The 27,854-nt window shown below is 47.5% G+C and overlaps 1 protein-coding gene across 25 annotated transcripts in view; it reads right to left on the bottom strand.

The window, feature by feature from the left end:
* Positions 1-27,094, bottom strand: part of LOC309654119 (cyclin-dependent kinase 20-like) — a 50,040-nt gene extending 22,946 nt beyond the window's left edge. For 5 of the 25 annotated variants that reach the window (XR_014259884.1, XR_014259885.1, XR_014259886.1 and 2 more), the window contains exons 1-13: positions 26,961-27,069; positions 26,496-26,609; positions 24,181-24,369; positions 23,814-23,935; positions 23,561-23,623; positions 22,702-22,825; positions 22,100-22,255; positions 20,214-20,366; positions 14,000-14,090; positions 11,615-11,761; positions 6,015-6,178; positions 5,447-5,565; positions 2,730-2,917 (exon numbers count right to left, since the gene is read on the bottom strand). Coding sequence is in view for 9 of the 25 variants with exons in the window: in XM_082478772.1 (XP_082334898.1) it covers positions 20,452-20,613; positions 22,100-22,255; positions 22,702-22,825; positions 23,561-23,623; positions 23,814-23,935; positions 24,181-24,369; positions 26,496-26,609; positions 26,961-27,035 (1,005 nt within the window). In the remaining 16 variants the exon portion in view is untranslated. Of the gene's footprint in view, positions 1-799; positions 2,337-2,729; positions 2,918-5,446; positions 5,566-6,014; positions 6,301-11,614; positions 11,762-13,497; positions 13,514-13,904; positions 14,091-16,610; positions 17,891-18,048; positions 18,602-19,615; positions 20,614-22,099; positions 22,256-22,701; positions 22,826-23,560; positions 23,624-23,813; positions 23,936-24,180; positions 24,370-26,495; positions 26,610-26,960 lie in introns of those variants that run through there. The other 20 variants (XR_014259887.1, XR_014259888.1, XR_014259891.1 and 17 more) reach the window with 19 other exon arrangements.
* Between the last annotated feature and the right edge of the window lie 760 nt (positions 27,095-27,854).

Raw genomic sequence — 27,854 nt, 5'->3', positions numbered from 1 at the left:
TTCCACATATGAGTGATATCATATGATATTTGTCTTTGTCTGACTTACTTGACTTAGTATGATAATCTTCAGGTTCATCCATTTTGCTGCAAATGGCATTATTTCATTCTTTTTTTATGGCTGAGTAATATTCCATTGCATATATGTACCACATCTTCTTTATCCATTCCTCTGTTGATGGACATTTAGGTTGCTTCCATGTCCTGGCCATTGTAAATAGTGCTGCAATGAGCACTGGGGTGTATGTATCCCTTTGGATTATGGTTTTCTCCAGATATATGCCCAGGAGTGGGATTGGTGGATCATATGGTAGCTCTATTTTAAGTTTTTTAAGGAACCTCCATATTGTTCTCCATAGTGGTTGTACCAATTTACATTCCCACCAACAGTGTAGGAGGGTTCCCTTTTCTCCACACCCTCTCTAGCACTTACTGTTTGTAGACTTTTTGATGATGGCCATTCTGACAGGTGCAAGGTGATACCTCATTGTAGTTTTGATTTGCATTTCTCTGATAATTAGTGATGCTGAGCATCTTTTCATATGCTTTTTGGCTATCTGTATATCTTCTTTGGAGAACTGTCTGTTTAGATCTTCTGCCCATTTTTTGATTGGGTTGTTTGTTTTTTTGACATAGAGCTCCATGAGCTGTTTGTATATTTTGGAGATTAACCCCTTGTCAGTTGCATTATTTGCAAATATTTTCTCCCATTCTATGGGTATCTTTTTGTTTTGCTGATGGTTTCCTTTGCTGTGCAGAAGCTTTTAAGCTTAATTAGGTCACTTTTGTTTAGTTTTGTTTTTATTTTCATTACTCTAGGAGGTGGATCAAAAACGATATTGCTTTGATCTATGTCAAAGAATGTTCTGCCTATGTTTTTCTCTAAGAGTTTTATAGTGTCTGGACTTACATTTAGGTCTTTGATCCATTTCCAGTTTATTTTTGTGTATGGTGTTAGAGAATGTTCTAATTTCATTCTTTTACATGTAGCTGTCCAGTTTTCCCAGCACCACTCATCAAAGAGACTGTTTTTTCTCCATTGTATATTCTTTCCTCCCTTGCCATAGATTAATTGACCATAGGAGCGTGAGTTTATTTCTGGGCTTTCTATCCTATTCCATTGATATATATTTCTGTTTTTGTGCCAGTACCATACTGTTTTGATTACTGTAGCTTTGTAGTATAGTCTGCAGTCAGGGAGTCTGATTCCTCCAGCTCCATTTTTCTTTCTCAAGATTGCTTTGGCTATTCGGGGTCTTTTGTGTTTCCATGTAATTTAAAAAAAAATTTGCTCTAGTTCTGTGAAAAATGCCAATGGTAGTTTGATAGGGATTGCACTGAATCTGTAGATTGCCTTGGGTAGTTCATATCATCTTACCTCATGTGCCTACTTATCTCTAAGTGAGTGCTGAACACTGTATTTGAAAAGAGAGGCCTTGGGAGTTGTTAACCTTCTCCAGAAAGGATTTTCATTTACTCCCAGCCAGTAACTGGGCAGCTGCAGCCAGTTCAGGGACTGTTTACTTTCAGACCACCCTCCCTCTTAGGTTGAAACTTGATAACCCACCCAACGTAAGAGGATTCACAGGGCTCCATTCCTTGGTGGCCCTGCCGTCCAACTTTTGTCTACTTGGCTATTAAGCTCTGCTCAGCCCCTTAGCTTTGTAGTAAACATCTCCAGGGCAAAAGCAGCCCCATTGTTAGGCTCAGCACTTTGATTTCTGCCATCTTCTGAATCTTGGCCTAGAAACCGTTTGCTCTTTTTAGCTCTCTGACTTGATATATATTCTAATTTTTCTAATTGTCCTTCACTGACAAGTATGTGTGAATCATGTGCTCTACCATTCCCAGGAGAGAAACTTAGTGGCTTCCTCTTCATCTACACAATATATTCTCAAATTGCTCTGGAGATGTTAATTACACTTATTCCAAAGTCTTCTTTAAACAACTAGAGTTGTTTATGTGAAATCTGTTTCATCAGGTTTTACTTTTTTTGTTTACGAGCTTAGTTCTTTTACAGAGTTAGTTCTGTTTACATATGAAACTGTTCCTGGATGTCTGCTCATCTTGATATTTGGGATGCCAGTTTGCCCACACTTGCAAAGACCTCCTTCCCTCCAGGAGGAGGATACTGCCCCCAGGTGAGAGCTACTTCCTCAATCTGCCAGCTAACACCCACTTTTGCCATTTCTCTCTGGCCAAATGCTCCCTCCCAATGCCCAAGAATCACCTCTAAAACAAATGTCCTGGCAGCAGAAGGCCTTCATCATCTGAGGCAAATGCTTGCATTCTGTCGAACATGCCTCAGTTTTCCTTTGAGTTGGGCCCTCGTGGAGACTTGAAAAGGGGGAAAGAAGGGTGAGAATGCAGTAGTGAGAAGGAACTGCAAGGGGAAGAAAGACTATGAGTAGGACCAGGAGACAGGAAAGCAGGGGCCCGTGGACAAGAAAACACAGGCAGCCCACAGGGCTGGACCTCACTCTGAAGGGGTGAGAGGCTGCAGAGATGGGGCCAGGGAACAGGCTGTGGCACACTAGAGCCGAAGGGGGATGAGGAGTCTGCCCTCCACGTGGCAGGCAAGGAGGAGCTTGCGGGACCGAGCAGAATTATGTGGTCACTTGGTCTGCCATGTGGAGGGCCTGGCTTGAAGTGCCACCTGGCACAGTGGTCTGGTGCCAGGTCCACAGACCCTGGGAAACAGCAGAGGTTCCTGAGAGCTGGGTCACTCACCAGCAGGAGGGGGCCTTCTGGAAAGTCACAGTATGTAGGCAGGCAGGAGGCTTGCTCACACCCGTTCTCTGCTTTCCATACTTTGATCAGTCCCTGCTCGTCCACGGTGACAACCAGTTGCAGCCGAGGGTAAGTCACCAAATTCACCAGAGCTGCAGGCTGTAGAGGGCTCGACAGATCTCCGTGCCCTAGGCAACAACAAAATTAATGTAACAACTCCCATAGGGCCCATTTATTTCCTAAACACTTATTATTTTCATTCATTCGACCATCACCCAGTGCATACTGGGGACATGTAGGTGTAAAGGATATGATCCCCATCCTCACAGGCTGCACAGCATGGTAGGGAACACAACACAGAAGCAGTGTTCCACCATAGAGGAGACAGGTGTGTCCTGGAGGAGAGCAGTGGCTGAGCGTGGGTGTTGAGACTGCCTGGGGTTGGTGCCATTGCAGGGGGATTGAGGGTGGGGTTCTTCATGTGCACTGGGCACAGGATGTCTGAAGCACTCCCAGTGGTTACCTATGGCTCAACTGAAGAAGGCTGGGCAGGGAGGCAGGACCCAACACTACCCACCCTGCCCGGGATCTGGGCTGTGCTTGGGACCTAGGCTGTGCTGGGGACCTGGGCCGTACTCAGGACCTGGGCTTTGCAGGGCTGCATAAAGTGAACTTCCACGTGGAACGTCTCACTTGGTCCCCAAGGAACCCAGGTTTACAGATAAACTAATTCAGCCTTGTGGTTGTAAACAGTTTCTGTTGCATATCTGCAACTGCCCTGCTCAGAACATGCCCTTCCCAGTGGTGTACCCAGCAGTGCCACCGCGGGCCAGGCCTGGCGAAGGCCCATGCCCTGTCACGGCCATTAGCACAGAGGAAAATGACTGGTCTGAGATGGGCTGATTCCCAGATACATGGTCTCTCCCAGGATTCTGAAAGCTAGAACAGCGAGGTAAAGAGCCCGGGTCCAGCAGGCCCACGGCACATTAGGATAGGGCGTCAGAGAACCAATCCTCTAATTGCTGTTTCTGAGTTTCTCAGAGTTGCCACATGGGGTTTCTTTCCAATTTGGAGTTATTACGGTTCTTTTTCTATCAGGTGTTATCATGTTAGCATGATCTTTTTCCAATCATGATATCCCAGTATTCTTCCATTCTTTTCTTTCTTCCCCCTCACATCAACAAATCAACAGTTGATTTCTGTTGCTTAAACAGCTAACAAGACTATTACTAGTAGGAACTCGGCACCGGTGACTGGGTCATGTCAACTAGGTCTCGGAGAATACACATTATTCACCAGTGGCTAGTAGTATGGAAGTGGGCAAAGAAGCAGTGAAACTCCCCTTCCCATTTCAGAATAGAAAGTAGCAACCAGGGGAACAGAGCGCAGAAACAGGCTACATACTGCATGACTCCAACAAAATGATTGAGCTTTCTAAAAATAAAATAAGATTGGAGATGTGTTCACAAAGAGGATTAAGGTTGGCAAGCCAGGCAGAATGAGTGCAGAAGGGTCTAGCCCTGTCTAACAGTCCCACACTGTGACCAACGGACCACACTAGAGTTCAACAAACCACAGCCTGCAGCCAAACCCAGCCCACTAACCATTTTTGTATTTTCGTTAAAAAAAAAAAAAATCAAAGAATATTTCATGACACATGAAAAAAACAAGAAACTCACATGTGAGGGTCCATAAGTACAGTTTTATTGGAACACAGCCACTCCCTTTTTGTTTACTTCTTGTCTACAGCTGCTTCTGCTTTTCAGCCACATAGTTAAGTAGTTGCAACAGGACCATGTGGTCTGCAAAGCCTCAAATATTTGCTCTCTGGCCCTTTACAGAAAAGGTCTGCCACCCCAGCACCAAAGCTCTTTATGTTCAAGTCAAGACCTTTTTGTTTTGGCAACTATGGAACCTCCCAGCCTTCAGGCCTTCTTCCTGCCCAAGAGCCCCTCATCTAAGCCTGTGTGGTCTCATGTCCACAGCCTAAGGTGGGTCTCTTTCAGGGCAACACAACTGCAATGAAACAGAGACCAGCCACCTGCACCCATCAGTCACCAGAGCCCTTCACTCGAAATTATAATGTCAAACATCACTGTATATGAGGAAAATAAAGCACGTGGAAGAGAAAAAAAAAACATGATAAACAAATGAAAAACTGACCATGGAGGAAAGACATATGATGCAAATAACTGTATCCTTTAAACAACAAAAAAGAGCAATCAGAGAATATGAAAATGGATAGGAAAGCTTTTTAACAATTAGTACCAACCAAGTCCAAAATACTAATCAAGTTATCGAGGTTGTAACACTTAAGTTTGCAAGTGGGGTGAGTAAAAGCTGCATTATCTGGGCAAAACCACCCAGAGGCTGGCATTGGCTCCAATGTGGACATCACAGAACTGGGCATGGCAGCTGTCATCCCCTTGCATAAACAGCCTCCATCAGGCACTGCAAAAATGCCCATCTCCCTGAGGCAGGACAGCAGAGAGTCAAGGGCATTTGCGATCAATCAGACTCAAGTCTGAAGTGTGACCTGGCACAGCGACTGAGCCTCCTGCAGCTCAGATTTCTCATCTGTACAATGGGGCTCCCACTCCTCACCTCACAAGTTGGCTGTGATGGTTAAAGAGAATAAAGGCAAAGGGCCTCGCTAAGACTGAGGACATAGCAGCATCTGGTCACTTCTCATCCTGGCCCCCTCCTGGACAGCTCACCTCTTGCAGATCCCAGGCACACACGGTGCCATCTGACGACACGGTGCACGCCACGGACTTCTCCCGCCCATCAAACCAGTACTCTTTGGTTGAGATGTAGGCCAGCTCATCTATCTCTCCTGAAAGAGAACACAGACTTGCCTTAAGCACACACATGGATGCCTGGCATGTGAACATTCAACTTGGTGAAGGGGAGGCAGGCAATTCATTCCTCTTCTCTCTCAGGAGCATGACAGGTGCTGATTCTGGGGACAGTGGTGGACAGAAAGAGCTGGGACTTCAGACTTACGATTTGGGTATCATGCCCAGGACTGCCTACCACCCACCAGCCATGTTACTGTGAACAACAGTTACAACATCCTTATCTCTTAGTTTCTGTTTCTTTCTACTCTGAAATAGATGTAATGATCTCTGTGAGGATCAAATGATAACACAGGTATAGAACATAGCAGGGTATGTCCTCATTATGTGGCATTTTCCAACTAATTGGCTGAAAAACCAAATCCCTAGAGATCTGACCAGGGAAAGAGTGGGAATGCACAGAGTTACCACCTTCCCCACCCCGTACCTTTGTGCCCAGCAATGGCTTTGCAGATAAAGTCCTTCTCTGGCCACCCAGATTCCATTCGGAACTCCAGCTCGGATCAGCAGAGATAGTACTGTTTCCATGTCTGTGTGCCCAGGGTCGTCTGGGAGGCTTTACAGGAGGACCAGCGTCTCAGACACAGCTGCCTGAAACAAAGACCCACAGTCCCAGGCAGAAAAGGAGTCATTAGAAGGTGTTTTGGCATCAATAGGCCTAGCTTTGATTCCCAGCTTCACCATCTACTAGCTTGGACAACTCACTTTGCCTATGTAGGTCTCAGTTTCCTCCACTGTTAAATGGGGATAATGATATGACACTGAACGAGTGCTCACCACGTGTCAGGAATAGGTGCTTTTCGTGTTTCCAGTCAAACTATATAACAACCCCATAAGGTAGGTCCTCATCTCCATTTTAGACATGAGAGAGAGGTTAAACAACTAACCCAGGGTCATGCAGCCTCGGTCATGCAACTGGAACTCAAGAGTCTGCATTTTTTTGAAGCCGTCAACTATTGTTGAACTATTTCTCCCTTCAATTTTGTCAGCCCTTCATGCATTTTGTTGCTTTGTTATTAGGTCCATTTACATTTATAATTTTTAGATCTTCTTGATGGATTGATCTGTTTATTATTATAAAATATCCTTCTTTGTCCCTAGTAACACTTTTTGTCTTAAAATCTGTTTTGTCTGATATTAGCATAGTCATTCTAGCTCTCTCTTGGTTGCTGTTTGCATGGTATATGTTTCCATTCTATTATTTTCAACCTGTATCTTTGAATCTAAAGTGTGTCTATTGTAGACAGCATATACTTGGATATTTTTAATCCCTTCTGCCAATCTCTGCCTTTTCATTGGAGTGTTTAATCCATATATATTTAATACAACTACTGATAAGATAGGATTTACATGTCATTTTGCTTATTTCTATGCATTTTTCCTTCTATTCCTCTATTACTGCCTTCTTTTGTATTAAGTATTTTCTTGTGTCCTATTGCCTTGTCATTTCTTCAACTGTATATTCTTTTAGTTCTTAGTGGTTGCCTTGGGGATTACTGGATAAAAATCTTAATTTATGACAATCTAGTTTTGATTAATATCAACTTAATAGTATCAAAAAACTTAGCTCCTGTGTAGCTCCATTTTATGCCCCTCTCATTCATGCTGTTATTGTCATACAGATTACATCTTCATACGTTATGTACCCAATGGAGAGTCACAATTATTGTTTTATGCAGTTGTCCTTTAAATCACATAGGAAAAAAGGAGTTACAAACAAAAGAATTCATTTATGTTGCCTTTTATATACACCCATATGGTTACTTTACTGGTGCTACTTCTTCACGTGGATTCAAGTTCCTGTCTAATGTCCTTTCATATCAATCTGAAAGACTCTCTTTAGTATTTTTTGTAGGGCAAGTCTGCTAGCAACAAATCCTCAGAGCTTTTGTTAATCTGGGAATGTCTTAATTTTCTCCTTCATTTTGCTAGATATAGAATTATTTATTTATTTATTTGTTTATTTATTTATAATCAGTCATCAATTTTATACACATCAGTGTATACATGTCAATCCCAATCGCCCAATTCAGCACACCACCATCCCCACCCCACCGTGGTTTTCCCCCCTTGGTGTCCGCACGTTTGTTCTCTACATCTGTGTCTCAACTTCTGCCCTGCAAACCAGTTCATCTGTACCATTTTTCTAGGTTCCACATACATGCGTTAATATACGATATTTGTTTTTCTCTTTCTGACTTACTTCACTCTATATGACAGTCTCTAGATCCATCCACATCTCAACAAATGACTCAATTTCATTCCTTTTTATGGCTGAGTAGTATTCCATTGTATATATGTACCACAACTTCTTTATCCATTTGTCTGTTGATGGGCATTTAGGTTGGTTCCATGACCTAGCTATTGTAAATAGTGCTGCAATGAACATTGGGGTGCATGTGTCTTTTTGAATTACGGTTTTCTCTGGGTATATGCCCAGTAGTGGGATTGCTGGATCATATGGTAATTCTATTTTTAGTTTTTTAAGGAACCTCCATATTGTTCTCCATAGTGGCTGCATCAATTTACATTCCCACCAACAGTGCAAGAGGGTTCCCTTTTCTCCACACCCTCTCCAGCATTTGTTGTTTGTAGATTTTCTGATGATGCCCATTCTAACTGGTGTGAGGTGATACCTCATTGTAGTTTTGATTTGCATTTCTCTAATAATGAGTGATGTTGAGCAGCTTTTCATGTGCTTCTTGGCCATCTGTATGTCTTTGGAGAAATGTCTATTTAGGTCTTCTGCCCATTTTTCGATTGGGTTGTTTGTTTCTTTAATATTGAGCTGAATGAGCTGTTTATATATTTTGGAGATTAACCCTTTGTCCGTTGATTCGTTTGCAAATATTTTCTCCCATTCTGAGGGTTGTCTTTTCGTCTTGTTTATGGTTTCCTTTTTTGTGCAAAAAAAAAAAAAAAAAAAAACAGAGCGGGAGGAATCAGACTCCCTGACTTCAGAATATACTACAAAGCTACAGTAATCAAGACAATATGGTACTGGCACAAAAACAGAAACATAGATCAATGGAACAAGATAGAAAGCCCAAAGATAAACCCAGGCACCTATGGTCAACTAATCTATGACAAAGGAGGCAAAGATATACAATGGAGAAAAGACAGTCTCTTCAATAAGTGGTGCCAGGAAAACTGGACAGCTACATGTAAAAGAAGGAAATTAGAATACTCCCTAACACCATACACAAAAATAAACTCAAAATGGATTTGAGACCTAAATGTAAGACCGGACACTATAAAACTCTTAGAGGAAAACATAGGAAGAACACTCTTTGACATAAATCACAGCAAGATCTGTTTTGATCCACCTCCTAGAGTAATGGAAATAAAAACAAAAATAAACAAATGGGACCTAATGAAACTTCAAAGCTTTTGCACAGCAAAGGATATAGAGTTCTTGATGACAATCTTTTTCTTCCCACACCTTCAACAAATCAGCCCACTCCTTTTTGGGCTCCATGGTTTTTTATGAGAAATCAACCGTTACTCTCATTGGGGTTGTCCCATACATGATGAGTTGATTCTCTCTTGATGCTTTCAAGATTCTGTCTTTGGCTTTCAAGTTGGATTATAATGTGTCTCGACATGGAACTCTTTTGACTTTATCCTACTGGCAGCTCACTGAGCTTCTGGATGTGTAAATTAACATTTTTCATCAAATTTGGGAAGTTTTCAGTCATATCTTTTAATACTTTCTACTTTCTTTCTCCTCTCATCTGGAACTCCCTATTATCTGTTGCTTGCATGCTTGATGGTGTCCCACAGGTCTCTTAGGCACTATTCATTTTTCTTCATCTTTAGCTTCATTGCATTCCTCAGACTGGATAATCCCAACTGACCTATATTCCGGTTTACTGATTCTTTCTTCTGCCTGCTCAAATCTGCTCTTGAATTTTTAATTTGATATTGTACTTTCCTACTCCATAATTTCTGTTTAGTTTTTTTTTTTATAATTTCTCTTTATTAATATTCTCTATTAAATGAGACACTGTTCTCATACATCCCTTCAGTTCTTTTCACGTGGTTTCCTCTAGTTCTTTGCACATACTAAAATAGTTGATTTAAAGTCTTTGTCTAGTAGGTCTGATGCCTGCGCTTCCTTGGGGACAGTCTTTATTGTTTGCTTTGTTTCCTGCATACTAGCGACACTTTATTTCTTTGCATGACTTATAACTTCTGTTGAAAACTGAACATTTTAAATAACATAATGTAGAACTCTGGAAATCTGATTCCACCCCACCCCCGGTTTGTTATTATTGCCCTTATTATTTTTTGTTTGTTTAGTGAAGTAACTGAAAAGTTTCTGAAGTAACTCTGAAAGTCTGTATTCTTTGTTATGTAGGGCCACTTATGTCTCTGCTCAGTTAAATTAATGTGCAGTAATGAGAGGACAGAGATTTCCTAAATTTCTGGAACCACTAAGTTTCCTAGTCATTGCCAAAGGCTCTATGTGTAGGTTGGGGCATGTGTGCAACACTCAGCCAGGCAGTTGACTTCTCTGCCTTAGTCTTCACTTCCTGCTTCCACAGAACCTCAAGGTTAACCAGAGGTAAAAGTTTAGAGCCCTTTTATATCTTCCCTGAGTTAGCACACAGCCCTGCACAAGCACTTGGCCTTCTAGATTCCTAGGAATGTGTTGGAGCTTTCCAAAACCCCTAAGGACATCACATTCCCAGCTTTTCCTTTTAAACTCTTTGGTTAGCCTATTGTTTCCTTAACTATCATTCATCAACTCTGATTAAAGACTAATTAAAAAGTTAATCAATTCTCTTTAGTTGTTTTGACAAATGCCCCAAGGTAAAGGTTTTTCACATTGGATGAACACCAAGCAAGGTAAAATAAAGACAGCTTACACGTGAGCTCTTCCAGGAAACACCAGACAGGTTGAACAATGACAATTCTCTGGGAATAAGGCTTTGAAGAATCTCTCATCCCATTCTTACCCTTCCAGTGACTGCGGCTCCTGCTTTCACTGTGATTGTGAACTGTTGGTATTCAAGGCTAACACAAAGCTGGAAGGTTGTTATGGGAACAGGGCAAGTGAACACTTGCTGCTCTTACTGAGAATAAGCCATTTTTTTCTTGAATAAACATTTCCCAGACTACTGTAAGTCTCTGGTTAATTTCCAGAGTTCTGTAAAAGTTGATTTTGACAATTTATGCCAGTTTTCTCATTGCTTTTACGGAGGAGAAAATTTTCAGAAGTCATTAATCCACCATTTTCCAAGAGTCTGCATCCTTAACTTGTATGTATCAGTAACTACTGTCAATTCTATGATAGCAACTCGCTTATAAGGTTGTTGAAGATAAAACATTAGCTCATCCACACTATGGAGAATACTGAATCCCCACCTAGTCTGTGGACCCCAAAGTGAGTGAGACATGGTCCTTGCCCTATGAGTACTCGCAGCTGGTGGTTAGGAGGATAAGTAAAACTAAAATTCTGGAGAGAAATGCTAAGTTTCAGAAGGGGCAGCCTATGGTGCCATGGGAGTAAAACACAAGGAGAGTGAACATCTGGGAGAGGATTAGGGAGGCCCCATGGACAAAGGCTTTCAAAATTTACAGTCACCAGAGTTGATACAGCATCAGAGGACTCCAGTCATATCTCACAGAGGAGAAAAATGAGGCTGGGTGGGAAATAAGTAGCTCACAGCGCATGGTCCCAATAAGTACAACGCAAAGAGTTTCTCTCCATTCAAAGCCTGTACACTCACCGAGCACCTATGTGTCAGGCTCTGTACTAGGCACCAGTGACCTTCTAACACACTGTGAAGGATCCAGTGCTTATGTTGGATATGGGTTTTCCTGTACCCTCTGAAACCCTGTTCCTTCTACCAGAAGTAGCATACTCACAGCCTGCAGGCAGAATGGGCATCCAGATTACCTTGTCTGGCCTGCATAGGATTGGCCTATGTGAACTAGCTGCCAATACTTAAAAATCAAGAGATTTCACATACTAATTCGGTAAAAGAAGAAGATCTAACTATACTGAAATCAAATTCTCACCTGGAAAAATTTATCTGGGGCCACACAGAACAGTACTCTTCAGACAAGAATGAGCTTTCAGGGAATTCCCTGGTGGTCCAGTGGTTAGGACTCTGCGCTTTCACTGCTGAGGGCCTGGGTTCTATCCCTGGTCGGGGAGCTAGGATCCTGCAAGCCGAAAAAGAATGAGCTTTCAGCTCCACCGTGGCCTTCACCATCCCTTTTATCTCTTGGACTAAGAGGCTGAGTATCAGCTGCCTCACATCATCATTCTTATGTTGTTGATTTTCTTTTAGTTGAAATAATCAGAAAGGGAAATTTCTTGTACCCATATCTCAACCTAAACAGTGTGAAAATAAAAGCTAGACTAAGAAGATAATGTGGTTTAAGAAAAAGGGGGGATAACATTTCTTTGTGGAAGTGAAGTCTATTTCTACATATTTAAGGCCATTATACATCAAACCATAAGTAGGAACCATGACCAATATTCAGAAGAAATAACACCAAGTGATTTGACCAAAAAAAGGGCAGACTGTCAACAAGGCTAAAGTGTGCACATGAGTAAAGTATGAGAAATACAAGCCTCTGAAATACAAGGATGTATCAAGTGAAAAAACACCATGGCACCAAAACCTTTCAGATAGCAATTAACAGCAAAACAATCTACTGTACACAAACAAAAAAAAAATATTTGTACCTTAAACAAAAGCAAATATTTGCAATTTTCCTTTTAACCAAAAATCTAACACATAGTGTGTTAAAGAGATGGCAGAATTTAAAAGGTCATGAAGCATTTTAAAGAAGTAACTTGAAGTGTTTTAAATTAGAATTATAGAGTACATATTAAAAACATATGACCGGTTAACCATGTTCATTTACTGTGTCCGTAAGAGTTCCTATGGGCCTGGAGAGTTTTGGGGCCCAGTACCCATGACAGGTACAACATTAGAAATGACACGTGCATGTGACAATGCTCCTGGAATGCTGTTGCAGTTGTCCCAGTTCCAGAAACATAAACCCAGTGTTTTTTATATGAACATAGGTCAAGGATACCATCCCAAAGAATGACTGTATGCTAAAAAGAGTTTAGCACCAAAAACTATAAAATAGTAATGAACCGAAAACCCATTCGTGACTTGGCTTGCAGACAGCTGAAGAATCTGCTTGAGGAACCTGGAGGTACACACAATATGGTAACCCATGCATACATGTGGGGGTTAGGTGATAAGCTGCTCAAGAGATTTTTTGAACTGCTGAAAGAAATATATTACTTATGTTACTCAAAGGGAAATTCCTACCCCAGTTTATCAGTAAAGATGAGAACAAAGACTAGGGTTTAGGGTTGGCATCCTACCCATTCCAACTGTGAGAATTGCCCTCCAAGGGCTTCCACAAATAGTTACACCAATCTATGAGTCAACTCATTTATTTCTAGTGACACAGTGTCTTTGAGAATCACATTTGGCAAGACATTCTCTTGTCCACTTATCTACAGAGAAATCAATTTCCAGAATTGAATGTTCTATCTAGAGTACATCCCCCAAATTGTAGAGATAAAGACTGAAATCCAATAAAAGTTCCCTTACTTCAAAATTGACTAGAGATTAACATCATTTTTCTAATTAATATTATTAGCAATAAAAAAAATGAATAAAAAGCAACAAACAGAACAGTGCTGTATGATACTGAAAAATAAATATGGCAAGGTTGGCATTCCACAATTCTCAAATATATCAATTCACAGTTATTCTAAAAATAAAAACCATCAAGCAAAGATTCCCTCCATGTTTGGAGGAAACTACATGTGAACAGTTGTTTTCCATCAGGAAAGACTAAAACTAAATATAGCTCCTAGTTGATAGTCAAGGCTATGTAGTCTGTCCTATATTCTGCAAGAGACAGAAGATCTGACACTTACCTCTTGGGACAAAAGAAAAGATGTCAGGTTCCAAAGGAGGAATGAACAGAAAAGAAAAATTTAATAATTTAATGATTAAAATATTTTTTATTTTCTACTTTTAATTTTTTGAATTTTATTTAAGTTCTCATATCAAACATGCTTATATAACTATGTTGTTACACCAAAGTTGAAATCAAATAAAAGTGGTTTATTTGTCTATTGATTTGTCTATCAGCCAGCTGCATTCAATTTGCTGTACATTTCTGCCCCTGAGTTTGGTACCCCCACCTACATCAACCTCCACTTGATTAACAAAATCGCTTATATTTCAATACACTATACTATACTACCTCACACCCCCAACTAGGGAGGAGTTTCCTGCTGGTAAGGGCTGTGGATTGTCGCTTCTTGTCTACTTAACAGAAACGCAGTGAGTGCTGAAAAGTACACCCCTCTCTCCTTTGAGGGATACTCTCCTGAGCAGGCCTGGCTCTTCCTCCACTCACCTCCACAGTTCCTTGGTCCTTGAAGCCTCATTCCAGACCTAGAAGAGTATCTGGTCAGTCAACATGCAATTAGTGCCTAGCCTGCCAGGCCCTGTGGAGGGGACAGAGAGCTAAATGAGACCCAGTGCTTGCACTCAAGAACACTCACCCTGGGGAGTTACAGACAAATTCAGACCATCAAATAAAACACACCAAATAATGAATGACAAAGGAGAGAATGACCAACTCAGTTGGAGCCAAGGGGTTCAGAAGTAACTACTGATCAACTCCTGAAGGATGAGTAGTTATCCTCTAAGAAAACGGCTGAAGCACGTCAGGGAGAGAAAGATCCGCTTGGGCAAAGATTCAGAAGTATGAAAAAGATGATGAGTAAGTTGCCTTAATCAGAACATAGAGAAAGGAGCTGAAGACAGGCTTAGACCAACTCTTGGAAGTCAGAAGGGCAAAAACAGTGAGAAGTCACTTGAGAACTGTGAATGGAAGAGTGGCAAGTCAAACTGTGTTTTAGGCTGCTATGAGAAGGAAGGACTTGGAGACTTCCCTGGTGGTCCAATGGTTAAGAATCCGCCTTCCAATGCAGGGGGCATGGGTTGGATACCTGGTCGAGGAACTAAGATCCCACATGCTGGGGCAACTAAGCCCATGCACGCTCTAGAGCCCATGCGCCACAACTAGAGAGCCCGTGCACTGCAACGAAAGATCCCACGTGCCACAACAAAGATCCCGTGTGCCGCAACTAAGACCCGATGCAGCAAAATAAATAAATAAATATTAAAAAAAAAAAAAAAAGACTCTGAGCTTCCACTGTAGGGGGCACGGGTTGGATCCCTGGTTGGGGAACTAAGATCCTGTAAGCCACGTGGTAGGGCCAATTGAATAAAAAAGAGAGAGAGAAGGAAAGACTGGAAACGAGGGCAGAGCAGCAGGACCCATAAGAAAGTTGCTGCAATGGAGTAAATTAAGGCTCTGGCTAAAGGGATGTCCCAGAGATGCCAAGGTGCAGGAACAGAACTGCTACCTGGGGAGGGCACACAGGCCGTATTCCCACAAACTGCTCTCTGCAGAAGTATCTGGAAGAGGCTCAGGTGGCCCTGGGAAGGGATCACAGTACCCTGCCTCCCCCTCTCTCAGGCCCACACCTGCATCCTGGAACTTCTTGGCCTCTCCAGCTGGGCCACCCTGGGTTCTGGAGCCTATACAGCTTCAGTAGAAACCACTCTGGAGCTTTCTGTGGCCCAGACCTACTGAGGGTCCCAGCCAGATACGTGGCTTTCCAGGCCCTGGCAGAAATAACAACCACCCTGTCTGAGCCCAGGTTCCTACTTCCACAGCCCTCACTCACCCGAGATCAAAGTTTCTCAGTCCTTAAGAAATCTTTTTGGCTAGTAGGAATGTAAAGTTGATACTTTGCAATAATCAAACCAGGTAAGAAGATTTCCGCATTCTTTTTTTCTATAGTTCCCAGTTCAAAACCCAACTGAGATGTTCTTACTTCCCTAACATAAAATTATAATATGTAATATAACCTGCAAAATGGGTGTTACCCACCTTGGAGAATGCCTCTGTTAGATGCTGATCTTCATGATGACACTGTGAGGCAGGGTTTATTGACCTCATTTTACCTAACAGGGAAACCAGAACCTGGAGAAGTTGCTGCTATCAAAGGGTAAAAGGCACCTCCCTTTCAAAATCTGCTGGGAGACTACCTGGGCGACCTCAGCCAATGCACTCTCGGCACGATACTCACTTTCCCTATTGGTAAAAATGGGGATAGCAACCCAGTATTTTACTTGATACATTTAAGTTATAATTACACAATTCAGGTAAGAGTCTGTTTATTAATCTTTCTGTAAAATGATATAATAATGTATTTTAAAAGTAAAGAAATTCATTTACTCAACAAACATTTACTTAGAGTACACTAAATATCAAGCCATACGCTGAGTGTATACACACAGTGATCATACAGTGGTTATACACACAGTGATGCAAGAGACAAAAGAATGAGTCTAGCGGGGGTGGGGGGGAAGCAAACATTTAACAAGCACAGTATGTGATCATTTAGTCACAGTTGTGCTGAGTAAGAGCACAGAGGAGGAAGAGCTCGGAGCACAACAGGGGCAGAAGCGCAGATCAGACTAACGCACCAAACAGGCACTTAGGGAGCACAGCCAGTACAGGAACTCGACTGGCTGGGAAGGGACAGGCGGAGCCCGCAGGAGGAGGTGCCACTCACAGGGAGGGCACGGCTTTCCAGGCAGGCCCCAGAAGGGGAATTCCAGAATATTCCAGAAGAGGTGGGATCCCTAGGCCAATCTTAGGGGTGAACCCTGTTCACAGGTGCCCAGTGCAAGCCAACCGCGCAGGGGCTCTGGACACACCGACAGACGGAGGAACAGAGGGATAAGAGGTTTCCACAGCAACCCCTTCATAGGTCGCCGAGGTCGCCACCCCGGGGGCCAAGAGCGTCCTCTGCAGATTGCGGATTCAGGGCCGTCCGACGCTCCCTCCCAGATTTGGGAAACGGAGGCTCCGAGGGGACGGGCCGACCATGGACACGCCAGTGACCAGGAGCCCAGCCCTGCCTACCGCCTGGGACAGGACGCGCTACCTTATCCACCTGGGCGACGCAGAGCATGTCTCGGCCTTCCAAGAAGGAGAAGACGTGCAGCAGCTCGGGCAAACCCATCTGCGGCTCCACGGCGCCAGCCCCCATGGTTGCCTGGGTCGGGCTACGCCTTCGCTGCGCTTCCGCCCCCGCAGGCCGAGCCCCGCCCGCTCGCTTCATCCTCTCCCAGCCTCCGCGCTTCCGTTCGGAACACCCACTTCTACTAATCCGCTCACCGGCCCTGCTTCTACTTGGCCTTAGACTGGCTTCTAACCCTTGTCCTGACATTCGCTGAGACCCTCGCCCACCCCCTTATACTGACATTCATCCTCGTTCTGACCTTCGCCCTGACCCTCACGCGGGACCCTGTGGTGCCCCTGAACCCAGCACCTCCCGAGCCCTTGCCCTGGTGCTGGCCCTTATCCAGACCTTGACCCTCTTCCTCAACCTCGCCCTAATCATCACCCTTGATTTCATTAGCATCTGACATCTACCACACTCCTGTCCCTACCCTCACCTGACCCTGACTCACCCTAATACACACCTTCATCCTGAGCTTTGCCCTAGCCCCGACCCTGGCCTTCACAATCACCTTCAGAATGACCCTCAGCCTCCGTCTTACACTGGCACTGGCCCTTGCCCAAGCCCTGGCTCTAACCTGGTACTTCCCTCATCATGGCCCCTGCCCGGGCTCTCACCCTACCTAGCCTTAGCCCCAACCCTGGACCTCACCCTGGTTTTGGTCGTGGCCCTGGCCAAGATCAGATCAGAGTTAGTGTAAGGGTGAAGGTCATGATCAAGCTCAATGTCAGAGCAGCCAGGGTCACAGTCAGGATGAGGGTAAGATCAGAGACAGAGTGATGAAGATCAGAATCAGCGTGAGGGTGAGTGTCCAGTTCAAGGTAAAATTCTATGTCAGGTTAAGGATCAAGATAAGACAATGGTCAGGGTCATGGTGTCAGAATCAGGTTCAAGGACAAGATCACTATGAGGGAAATTTTAGATCCAGGGTTAGGTTCAAGATCAAGTTCAAGATCAGTGTGAGAGCCAAGGTTAGGATCAGGTTGAGGCTCCATTCGAGAGGATCAGTGAGAGGATGAATGTCAGGATTAGGATGATGGTTATTGTCAGGGTGAAAGTAAGATTGAAAGTTGGATTCAAGTTGACAGTGGATGTCCAGTTCCGTGTAGGATTCAGGGTCAAGGTGAGGGTGAGGTTGATGTTCAGGATTAGAGTCAGTGTCAGGTTCAGGGTCAAGATCAATGTGAGGTAGTGTCAGGGTCAGGGTGAACATGATGTTCATTGTGAAGGTCAAGGTCAATTAAAAGTCAAGGTGGGTCCCTTTTCTATTGCTGCTGGAAGGAATTAAGTCCTCCTCCTCCAACTCTCCCTCCCCCCAACCCCCATTACATTGGCCCAATCTGCATAATCCAGGACACTCTTTCCATCTCAAAGTCTGTACGCTTTAATCACATTTGCAAAGTCCCTTTTGTGTGTAAGGCAATGTATTCATAGGTTAGGACATGGGCATCTTTGGTTGGGGGGGGGACATTATTCTGCTTACCACAGAGGGTCAGAGTTTGGTTTATAGTCAAAATCAAGTTCAAGGTTAAGTTTCAAAGTGAGGATGGGTCAAGATGAAGGTGACGATCAGGCTGAGGACGAGTCATCATAATAATGAAAGTCAGTGTCAGTGTGAAGTTCAATTCAGGGTCAGGGTCTAGATTAGGTTCAAGGTCATGATGGGATTAGGGTGTCAATGGTGACAGCCAAGTGTGAGTCCATGTTCTGTGTGAGGTTCAGCATTAGGATGAGGACCCAGGTCAGGATGAAGTTGAGGTCTAGGTCAAGATGAGGGTCAGGATCAGGATCATGGTCAGGCTTGGTGTGCAGACTAGTTCCAGCTTGAGTGTACAGTGTAGTTCAGCATCAAGGTGCAAGTTCAAGGGCAGGGTGTGTCAGTATGATGGTCCTTGTCAAGGTGAGGATTCAGTCTAGGGGCAGAGTGAAGTTGAGGGTCAGAATCAGATTGAAGGTGGTGAGTATCTCATTTATCACAGTATTCACAATCAGTGTGAGAGAAGCTGTCATTGTCAAAGATAAGTCAAGCTCAGGACAAGTGTCAGGGACATGTTAACGGTCAGGATCAGGATCATAATGAGCATCAAGGTAAGAGGAATGTCAATTAGAGACCCAGGGTTAAGGTTAAGATGAGAGCCAAGTTCATGGACAAGGTTTAGTTCTAGGTCAAACGGGGTCAGAGTTTGGGTGAGGGTCAGAGTCAATGCCAAGATCAAAGCCAGGCATGGGTGGGGAAGGGGCTGGCAAAGAATTGAGTGAGGGTGAGAGTCAGTGTATATGTCAGGGTCAGGGTGATAGGGTCAGGTTAAGTGTAAGGTTTAAGGTAAAGGTGAGGGTCAATGTCAGGGTGGAGTAAGCGTTAGAGTCTTTGTGAGTGGAACTGGCTGAGAGTCAGTGGTCAGGGTTTGGGTACAGACTTGCGTTCATACGAAGGTGAGAGACACCAGAAATTGAGCTAGACTGAAGCTTAGAGTCTACAGATGTGGCTGGACAAACAGGCAGAGGCCAGATCCTTAAAACATCTTTAAAGACATATGGGACACTCAGACTCTTCCCTGAAAGCAACAACTAGAGTTTACTGTGCTTTGCCCTCTAAGAGCTTGGAGAGTAGTGACTGTGGCACTGTTAGTCACCTCTGTGACTGCAGTGCTTACAGAATTTTAGCCACATGAGCACAAAATGAATATTTTAAGAATACAAGATTGCTAAGAATAAGTTTCTCTGACTTCTCTGTTTTTATCTATCTGTGAACCAATACCACATTGCTTATTTATTACAGCCCTATGATAGTCTTGGTATCTGATAGGGTAAGTCCTTTCATCATTTTTTGCCTTTTCTTCTGCTTCTGCCTCCTCTTAACCCTTTCATTTCCGCATATATTTTAGAATTGGCTTACCAAATTATTTAATAAGAAAAACAAGAGCCAGTTCAGATTGTATTGGGATTTACTGAATTAACAAATGAGTTCCAGGAATGTCTGTCTTCTTATTTGCCCAGTATCTCTGAGTAAAGAGGAGGCCCATGTGGTCCAGGCTCACCCGTATCCTGAGGGTGATGTTGGTAAACCAGCTTAAGGTGTGGAGGGTCACTTATTGGGTCCCCAACTTGAGCCATTCCTGGGTCCTGATTTCTGCCAACTCACCTCCAAAAGGGAGCTCTGTCACATGAAGCACCTAGCAATCTCCCAAGACTAAAGTAGCCATGAATGGGGCCACTTTCCCAGTGACCACAGAGAAGCAAGGGCCAGGGGATGATGCTACCTCAGCCACTTCCCTCAACTGGAAAGGAAGAGGGGCATACATCACGTAGAACTACCGGGCGTTTTTATAATAAATCTCAAAAGTGAACTAGTGTTTAATGTCTCTGAGAACAAAATCAAACCAAACTTTCCTTGCCACTTGGATTTCCGACATGAGGACATCCTACACTCAGCGCTCCCCCAAATGGCTCTACCAGGACTGTCCCTGACCAGGAAGGCAGCAACTAGAGAACCAGCCCCATGGCAGGCATGGCAGCGGAACTCACTGCCTCCTTCTGATGGATCTGTTACCAGCAACAGATGGGAGGCCGACAGCACAGGCCGAGGGTCCCCTCTGCTGAGGCTGGATGGCCTGGCCAGGAGCAGGACCACTGTGGTCGAATCAGGCCGGAGCAGAAGAACAAGAGGCCTGGCTTGTCCTGGGGAGGGAAGGGGGCGACACGCCTGTGGGGCCTGGCCCAACGTCTCAGCCCTCCAGGATGAAGGGCCGAATCAGCTCCGGGTTCAACAGTGACTCCTCGAGAGGCCGGTCCACGTGGAGGTCATGGACGTGGGGGGGGTCCTGGGAGGGGCCTTGAGGGCAGGTCCCCCTGGGCGCTGAGGAATTGGCAGCTCCGAGGGGTGGGCAGGCAGGGGAGCTGTGAAGAAGTACTGGTGCAGGAAGGCCTGAGGGTAGCAAGCAAGGGGCAGCAAAAGGAAACTGGTCACCTCCCCGTCCCAGCTTCAGCCACTTCCCTCCGAGGGGGAGATGTGAACATTGCCCTGGAGAGGATTTTGCCTTCATCTGCTCATCGTTCAGGTGACTCCAACACCTCGGAGTGTTCACTGTTTGAGCACTGCTCCAGAGACAGGAGATGCAGCGGTAAACAGAACAAAGAGCTCTGCCTTCAAGTTTTCCACATAGTGAGGGGTGGGGGTAATAAACACGATAAAGAAGTAAGACAAACAGGGCATCAAATGATTAGTGATGTGGGAAAGAGAAAGTATGAGGGGGGGATGAGGAATACTGGAGGGGCTGCAGGCCTGAAGAATGGTGAAGGGAGGCCCCTGGGAGGTGGCGCTCAAGCAGAGACCTGAAAGGTGAATGAGTGAGGCCTAGGGACAGAAATGCACAGACCCCCAGGACATGGAGAAGCCCTGGGGCCCGAGGGGAGTGAGCAAGGGGAATGGGAGTTGGCAGAGTCACAGAGGTGATGGCCCCAAATGTGTGATGGCTGTGGGCCACTAGGACCTGGCTTCTCCTCTGAGGGAGCCCCAGGAGGGCCCTGCAGGCGAGGATGCGACAGCCTACCTGGACAAGGTCCCTCTCTTTGCCACGTGGAGGAAAGACTAAATGGGCAGGAGAAGCAGATTCTGGGAGGCAATGGGGGCGGGGGGGCGCTTAGAATGGGGGCAGCAGCAGGGGGCTGAGAGGTGGTCAGTTGGCCTCAGTACACTCTGAAGGTGCTGCTGACATGGGAACTCGCCAGGGGCATGTGTAAACACACACTGCTAGTGCCGAGGGCAGGGAGGGGAGGCTGCCATGAGGCCAGATGGACAGATACACCCGACAGAGGCCCTCACACCATCAGCCATCAGCCCATGGTCCTCCCCTCCTCCCCTGCCTTCTAGCCACGACCCACCCCTCCTGGGTCCTCCTCTCCAGGCCTCTGCTCATCATTTCTCTTGGGAAAACAGCTCCCCATGCTTAAACCTGCCCTTCTCCAGGAAGCCTTGCATGACCCCAAAGTCAGTCCCAACATCCCTCCCCTCAGCTCCCACAGACTGACGGCCCTGCCTCACCACAGGGTGGAGACCCCACAGGCACAAGCCACGTCTGTTCACTCTGGATCAGGGTCCAGGACAATGCTCAGCACGTGCCAGATGCTAGTAAATTCTTGTTGAAGGAATGAAGGGACGAAGAAGTGAGTCACCAATAACCCAAGACTCGCTCTTCTGCGACGTGTGCATGCCCTTCTAATGGGCCACCCCTGGCCACCTGCCCTCTAGGGTCCGCTCTAGGGTCCACTCAGGAGAGGAACACCTGCCCTGCACCCTCCTAACCCTGGCTCCAGGGGTTCTGGTCCCAGCCCATCACAGGTTCTGAGAATCTCAACCTGCCTGGTCAAAAGGACACGGACGAGGAGGGTCAGGGCAACGGGTGTCACCCTACCTGGGAGGCTGCAATGCGCTGGCGTGGAGGGTAGAGGAGGAAATGCCCCAGCAGGTCCAAGGCCTGGGGAGAGGCATCGGGCAGCACCTCCTCCAGGGGCATGGGAGCCTGCTCCTTGAAGGAGATCTTGTTGTAGTCAGGCAGGTCCTTGATCTCCTGGAGGAGAAGGGGGTCCATCAGGGCCGGCACCCACCCCGCCAGCCCCCTTAAGGTGTCAGTTCTCGCTCCCTGTCACCTACCTGCTCCCATTCACTCATCACTCCCCCATCCATGCACCCCTGCTCACATGTCACTCATGACATCACGTGCTCACTCAGTCCTTCAGTGCTTCCTCCACATCTCAGGCGCCTGCTCCATGCCCAGCTCGGTTTGGATGCGTGTGTGCTGGGGACGGGTGGGAAGGGATAGGGCTTGGGCCCTGGCCCTCGCACCTCCAGCAGGGCAGGGGAGGAGGAGACCCCACGCTGGGCCAGGACCGAGGTCCGGCAAGTCAAGGAGGCATGGGGCCACGAGAGAGAAGGTGCAGGGCAGGGGAGTCACTAGCTATTGGGGTAATAGAAGCCACCCGCCCCCACCCCTTCCCACTGTAGGCCCCTGCAAACCGGCCAGACTTGAGGACTGGGGGCGCCCAAGATTCGAAGCACACAGCAAAGCTGTTCAATGTCATTCTCCCCTGGGAAAAGGGGGGACCCGTTCAACAGCTCCCCCAGGATGCAGCCAACAGCCCTGCAGATACAGAACCCAAACAACTCAGAGATCTCACACCATGGAAACAGATCCCCCCACACCAGCACCCACACCTCACACTGTGGTCAAGATACCCACAAAGTAGCCTTCAGGCTTCATAGCTAAGGATACAGATCCCCAAACAGTCAAAGACTTCAAGCCTAGAACACAGAGCATATCCCCCTCTCTAAACAGCTCTCAGGCCTCAACTCTGGAACACACATCAACCCCTCAACAGTTCTGAGACTTCTCAGAGCCTCACATTCTGGGACACACTGCCACCTCCTCCCATTCTGGGGCAGACTCCAAAATGGCCCCCAAATCTCAAACTCTTAGGCATATACAAACCATCCTACCCCAAATAAAGGTTCAGGGCCTTCATATCCAGGGACCCAGGCCTCTAGATAACTCAGGAACATTGCATCCTGGGATATCACCCCCTGCATAGCAGCTTAGACGCCCCATGCCTCGGACCACCTCCCCGACCTCAGCCCAGAAGCTTCCTACTGGGACAACCACTCTGATCCCACTTGACCCCTCCCAGCTCAAAACTGTCATGGGGAGGAACACTGATCCCAAACTCCTCAGAGATACTCTAACCAGGGGAGACACCCCCATGGCAACCTAGAGCTCACAGCAGGAAAACACCCAAATGGCTTAGAGACCTCAATGCCCAGGAGGAAAAGGTGACCCAATGACCCACACTCCCCCTTGCCCAGTCCATAGGCGTCTCACCACAGGTCGACACCCTGATCATACTGGCGGGCACCATACAGGAGCTCAGGGGCTCGGTACCACCTGTGAGAGGAGGGCAGGTGGTCACAGCCAGGTCACCGGTCTGTCAGGAAGCTGCCTCGGAAGGTCATCCTGGCCCCCACACCAGCCCCAAGAGCACTGTTTGGACAGAAGGTCCAGAAGCATCTCTTCCCAGCAGGAGGGTTGGGGCCTGTCTATTGCCAGGTCCTGCTTGGGAACTGGTCCTCCCTACCTGGTGGCCACCTGGTGCGTGTAGAGACGGCTGCCATCTGGGGAAAAGACCCGGGCCAGGCCAAAGCCCGCTATCTTGAGCTGGCCCGAGGCACTGATAAGCAGGTTGGCTGGTTTCAGGTCCTGAGAGCACCCGAAGAGGCATCAGTCCCTCCAGAGCCCCCACAGGACCTCGGGACAGGAGGGCCTGGCAGGCTGGGCACCCAGGTCAGCGCAAGACCCGACCTCCTCCAGGGCCCCAGCCCTGGCCTCCTACCCATAGGCCCTGCCCCCTCTGTCCCTTTTCTAACCATGCCCTTCATCAAGGGCTGGCCTACCCACAGCCCAGCCACCCCCCCGGTCCCACCCCAGCCCATGCTGGAACTGACCCGATGTACAATGTTGTTGGCATGGCAGAAAGGGACCCCCTTGAGCAGCATCTGCAGGTAGCTCTTGACCTGCGCCTGGGTCAGCGGCCTCTGGGCGTGGCGCACCACCTCAGCCAGATCTGACAGCATGAACTCGAAGGCCAGCACGAAGCCTGTGCCATGCGCGAACACGGCCTTCAGCTGTACCACCTGCAAGCGGGGCATCCCGTCAGCCTCCAGACTCACATGGCTCAGACTCTCTCTGGGACCCTCAGCCCTTGCACCAACAGAGGACCAGGCAGGCAGAGATGGTGGCATGAGATCTGAGCTCAGAATCAGGGAGCTTAGTGATCTCTTGCTTCCCTCTCCCAGGAGAAGGCAAGTCCCTACTCTAATGCTCCAGTAAACACTCAGGGAAAAGGAGGTCTAAGAAAGGCGACTTAGGGCAGTGTCTGGTCCCCCACCCAGCCCACGAACTGGAAAATCACCTGGAAACACACACACACACAGGTGATCACAACTCCCAGCACTGGGAGAGCAGGAGACATGTCACATATACTTCCTGAGGGCCCACGAGGTCACAAGGGCAGGCTGCACAGTAGTGAACAGGAGCAAGGGCTGGTGGGTCCCGAAGGACTTGAAGGAGCTCAGGGGACAAATGACTGACAAATGACCAAACAACAAACGTATAGGGTATTTTGATGAAGATTCTGATGAAGAAAGAAGAGAAGGAATCTGGGAAGGAGCTCTGGGCCAGGGGACAGCAAACACAAGGCCCGGAGGCAAGAACAGGAAGGAGGCTGCTCTGTTCTGCACTCCTGGAGCCTAGACAGTGCTTATCACGGGCGAGACACTTAAGAAGTTGTGAATGAAAAAAGAGGCTGGAGCGGGGTGGAAGCAGATGGTGACAGTTCTTTCAGAGTGAAGAGAAGCCTCTGGAGCTTTTCAAGCCAGGGAGTGGATGATTTCATGTACATTTTTTGACTGTGGAGTGGAGGCAGTGGCGGGGGGGCGGGGGGGCAGGGGAGCCTGCTGTAGTTGTTCTGATGAGAGGTGAGGATGGCCTGGGCCAGGGTAAGATCTGGAGTGTTTTGAACGTAGACTCTTCAGGCCTGCTGATGCACAGGACATGGGACCGTATCACCAGCTTCCTATGGGCCCTCCACCTCTCCCACACACAAGCTGTCAGCAAAGCCCTTTTACTTTCCTCAAAAAACAAGAATGGCCATATTGCTGTTTTTCTGATGTTGAGGGTAGTAGACACTCATTTTACAGATTGGGACAAACAAATACATTCAGATAATATAATACCCAAAATTATAATGAAAAAAACAGCAAAAGAAAAATCCTATCACCTACAGTCAACCTTAGGAGTCTATTCCACCAGACTTTACAAGAGACATGGCACACACAGGCATGTATTCGTATATATATACAAAATATTTTCATACAAAACCAAGATGACACACACAGTTTTATAACATGCTTGTGTCACCCAATATATCAAGGACATCTCCAGAGAATAAGAAACAAGTCAGAGTATCACCCACCCTTAGGTGGGTGGACCTACCCTTGTCACTCCCTGGGAAGTTAAGCACATCCTCTACTCAGGACATGGACAAGAGAGAATACCACAAAGAGAATGAAACTGGGTGTGTGAGGTGTCTCTCCTCGTGTGCCCACAGCCCCTCCCAGGCCTGTCACAGCACAAACCACGCCAGATGGGCGCTGTAGCCTTTGGCCATCTCCCCTACCACACTTCAGTTCTCAAGAGCAGGGTAGGGGCTGGTTTCTGTGTTGCCAGTAGCCAGTAGAGGGTAGAGTCTATGGGAGGCCCCAGTGTTAAACCGTCCTGATTCTGCGATCAGACCTGGGCCAAAGCCTCCACAGACAAGCGGAACAAGCTGAGCACCGGTAAGCTGGTGGCTGCGCCTCCTCCCCTGGCCTGAGATAGGGAGGGCCTGAGCGTGCCTTGCGGAGCAGAGGACGAAACTCAGAAGGACAATATACATAAAGCAGTCAACCTGGCATGCAGAACATAACAGGAGCTCAATAGGTGGCAATTATCATTATCATCAGAAATCACCAAGTGTTTTGAGAAAAAAGGAATAAGTTAGTGAATGAGCGAACGAGTACGCGAAGAAATAAGCGAGTGAACGACAGGGAATGAATGAGTGAAGTAACTGAGTGAATGAGGGTGAACAACAAGTGGAGAAGAAAGGGAGTGAGTGAGGGGTGAGGAAGCAAATGGGTGAACAGAGTGACTGCAGGACCTCAGAGTGGGAGTGAGTGGAGGAGGGCGGGAACCAGCACCTCAGAACACCAGCCCCATTCACATACTGACTGTCCTCGATCTCCTGCAAGGCCTTGATCTCCCGCAGGGCCTGGTTGGGGATGCCATCCTCCAGCCGCCGCAGGGCCACCTTCTTGAGGGCAACGATCTCTCCAGTCTGTTTGGGACAGGACGCAGACACTGCAGGCCCATCCCCGGCTGGAAAAGGGGATGCGACGCCGAGGCCTGAGGCCCTCGTGGGGGTGGGACGCGCCCCCCACCCCGGGCTGGAGGGAAATCAGGGCCAGCAGGCGCAGCGCTGAGCAAGCAGCTCAGAGACATCCACGCCACGCTCCTAGGGGGCACTCGCCCGAAGAAAGCACCGCTGGTTGCTGGACGCCCTCCACTCAAGAGAGCAAAGGAGGCGGGAGCACGCCACGAAAAGCTGCGGGGAGGCAGGAGCCCAAGCGTGGGTCGGGACAACGGGTAGATCTCAATGGAACCGAAGGAGGAAGGGCTGGGTGCTCACCTCCACGTGCTTGGCCTTGAAGACGATGCCGTGCGCGCCCTCCCCAATGCGGCCCAGAATGCAGTACTGCTCCATAGCCCTCTGCCAGACACCCGGACCCTCTGCAATCACAGCCCCTCCCCGGCACCCGTACCTTTCCGCATTAGCCCGCCCTGCCTCCCGTGCCCAGATGCGGCTGCCTAGCAACGGCGCAGGAAAGAGCGCAGAGGCCGGGAGGCCGAAGGCAGCTACAGGCGGCGTCCAGGCCTGTCTGCGCCTTCCACTAGGCCCTCGCCATCATGCCTCAGTGCGCTTCATTCGGCGGGAATCACCCGTGCACAGACCGTGCCAGCAGGAGCGAGAGCCACCGCCGACCCCTCGCGGCACTGCCGGGCGTCACGTGACGAGTGACGCCTGGTTACGCAGAGGGGCGGGGGCATGCAGCCAAGGAGCAAGGCGGAACAGCCTTGGGAGCGGGCTACATAGGCGGGAGGGTGGAGCCGCTCTCCGGGGTGGAGGCGGGGCACTCAGCGAGGCAGGCGGGGCACTCAGCGGGGCGAGCGGGGGCACGGGGCGGGGCCGCACAGCCGGGGGCGGGACTGCGGCACCGAGGGCATGGCCGAAAGGTGACGGGGCGGGGCCGGCTACTCTGGCAGGCCAGGGTACCCTCGCCCCCATACCTAGAGGTGCAAGCTTCCACCTGTGAGAACCTACAGGTGCCATTTCCACCTATGAGCCCCAAAGCCAATGATGATTGAAGCGAGACGGGTTCGGGTCTGCATTGTGGAGGGAGCGTCAGTTGGCAACATGTAAAGACAACGTTTAAAGAGTAAAAAGTCTGACCCAGAAAGTCCATGTCTAAGGGCTTCTCATGAGGAAACATTTGGAGGCATTTGCAGCCTGAGTGATTTTTAA

Source organism: Balaenoptera physalus (assembly GCF_965194825.1).
Source record: "Balaenoptera physalus genome assembly, contig: HAP1_SCAFFOLD_2049, whole genome shotgun sequence".
NCBI classification, from domain to species: domain Eukaryota; kingdom Metazoa; phylum Chordata; class Mammalia; order Artiodactyla; family Balaenopteridae; genus Balaenoptera; species Balaenoptera physalus.
The sequence above is the reverse complement of the archived record's forward strand: the minus strand, read 5'-3'. Positions and strand labels throughout refer to the sequence as shown.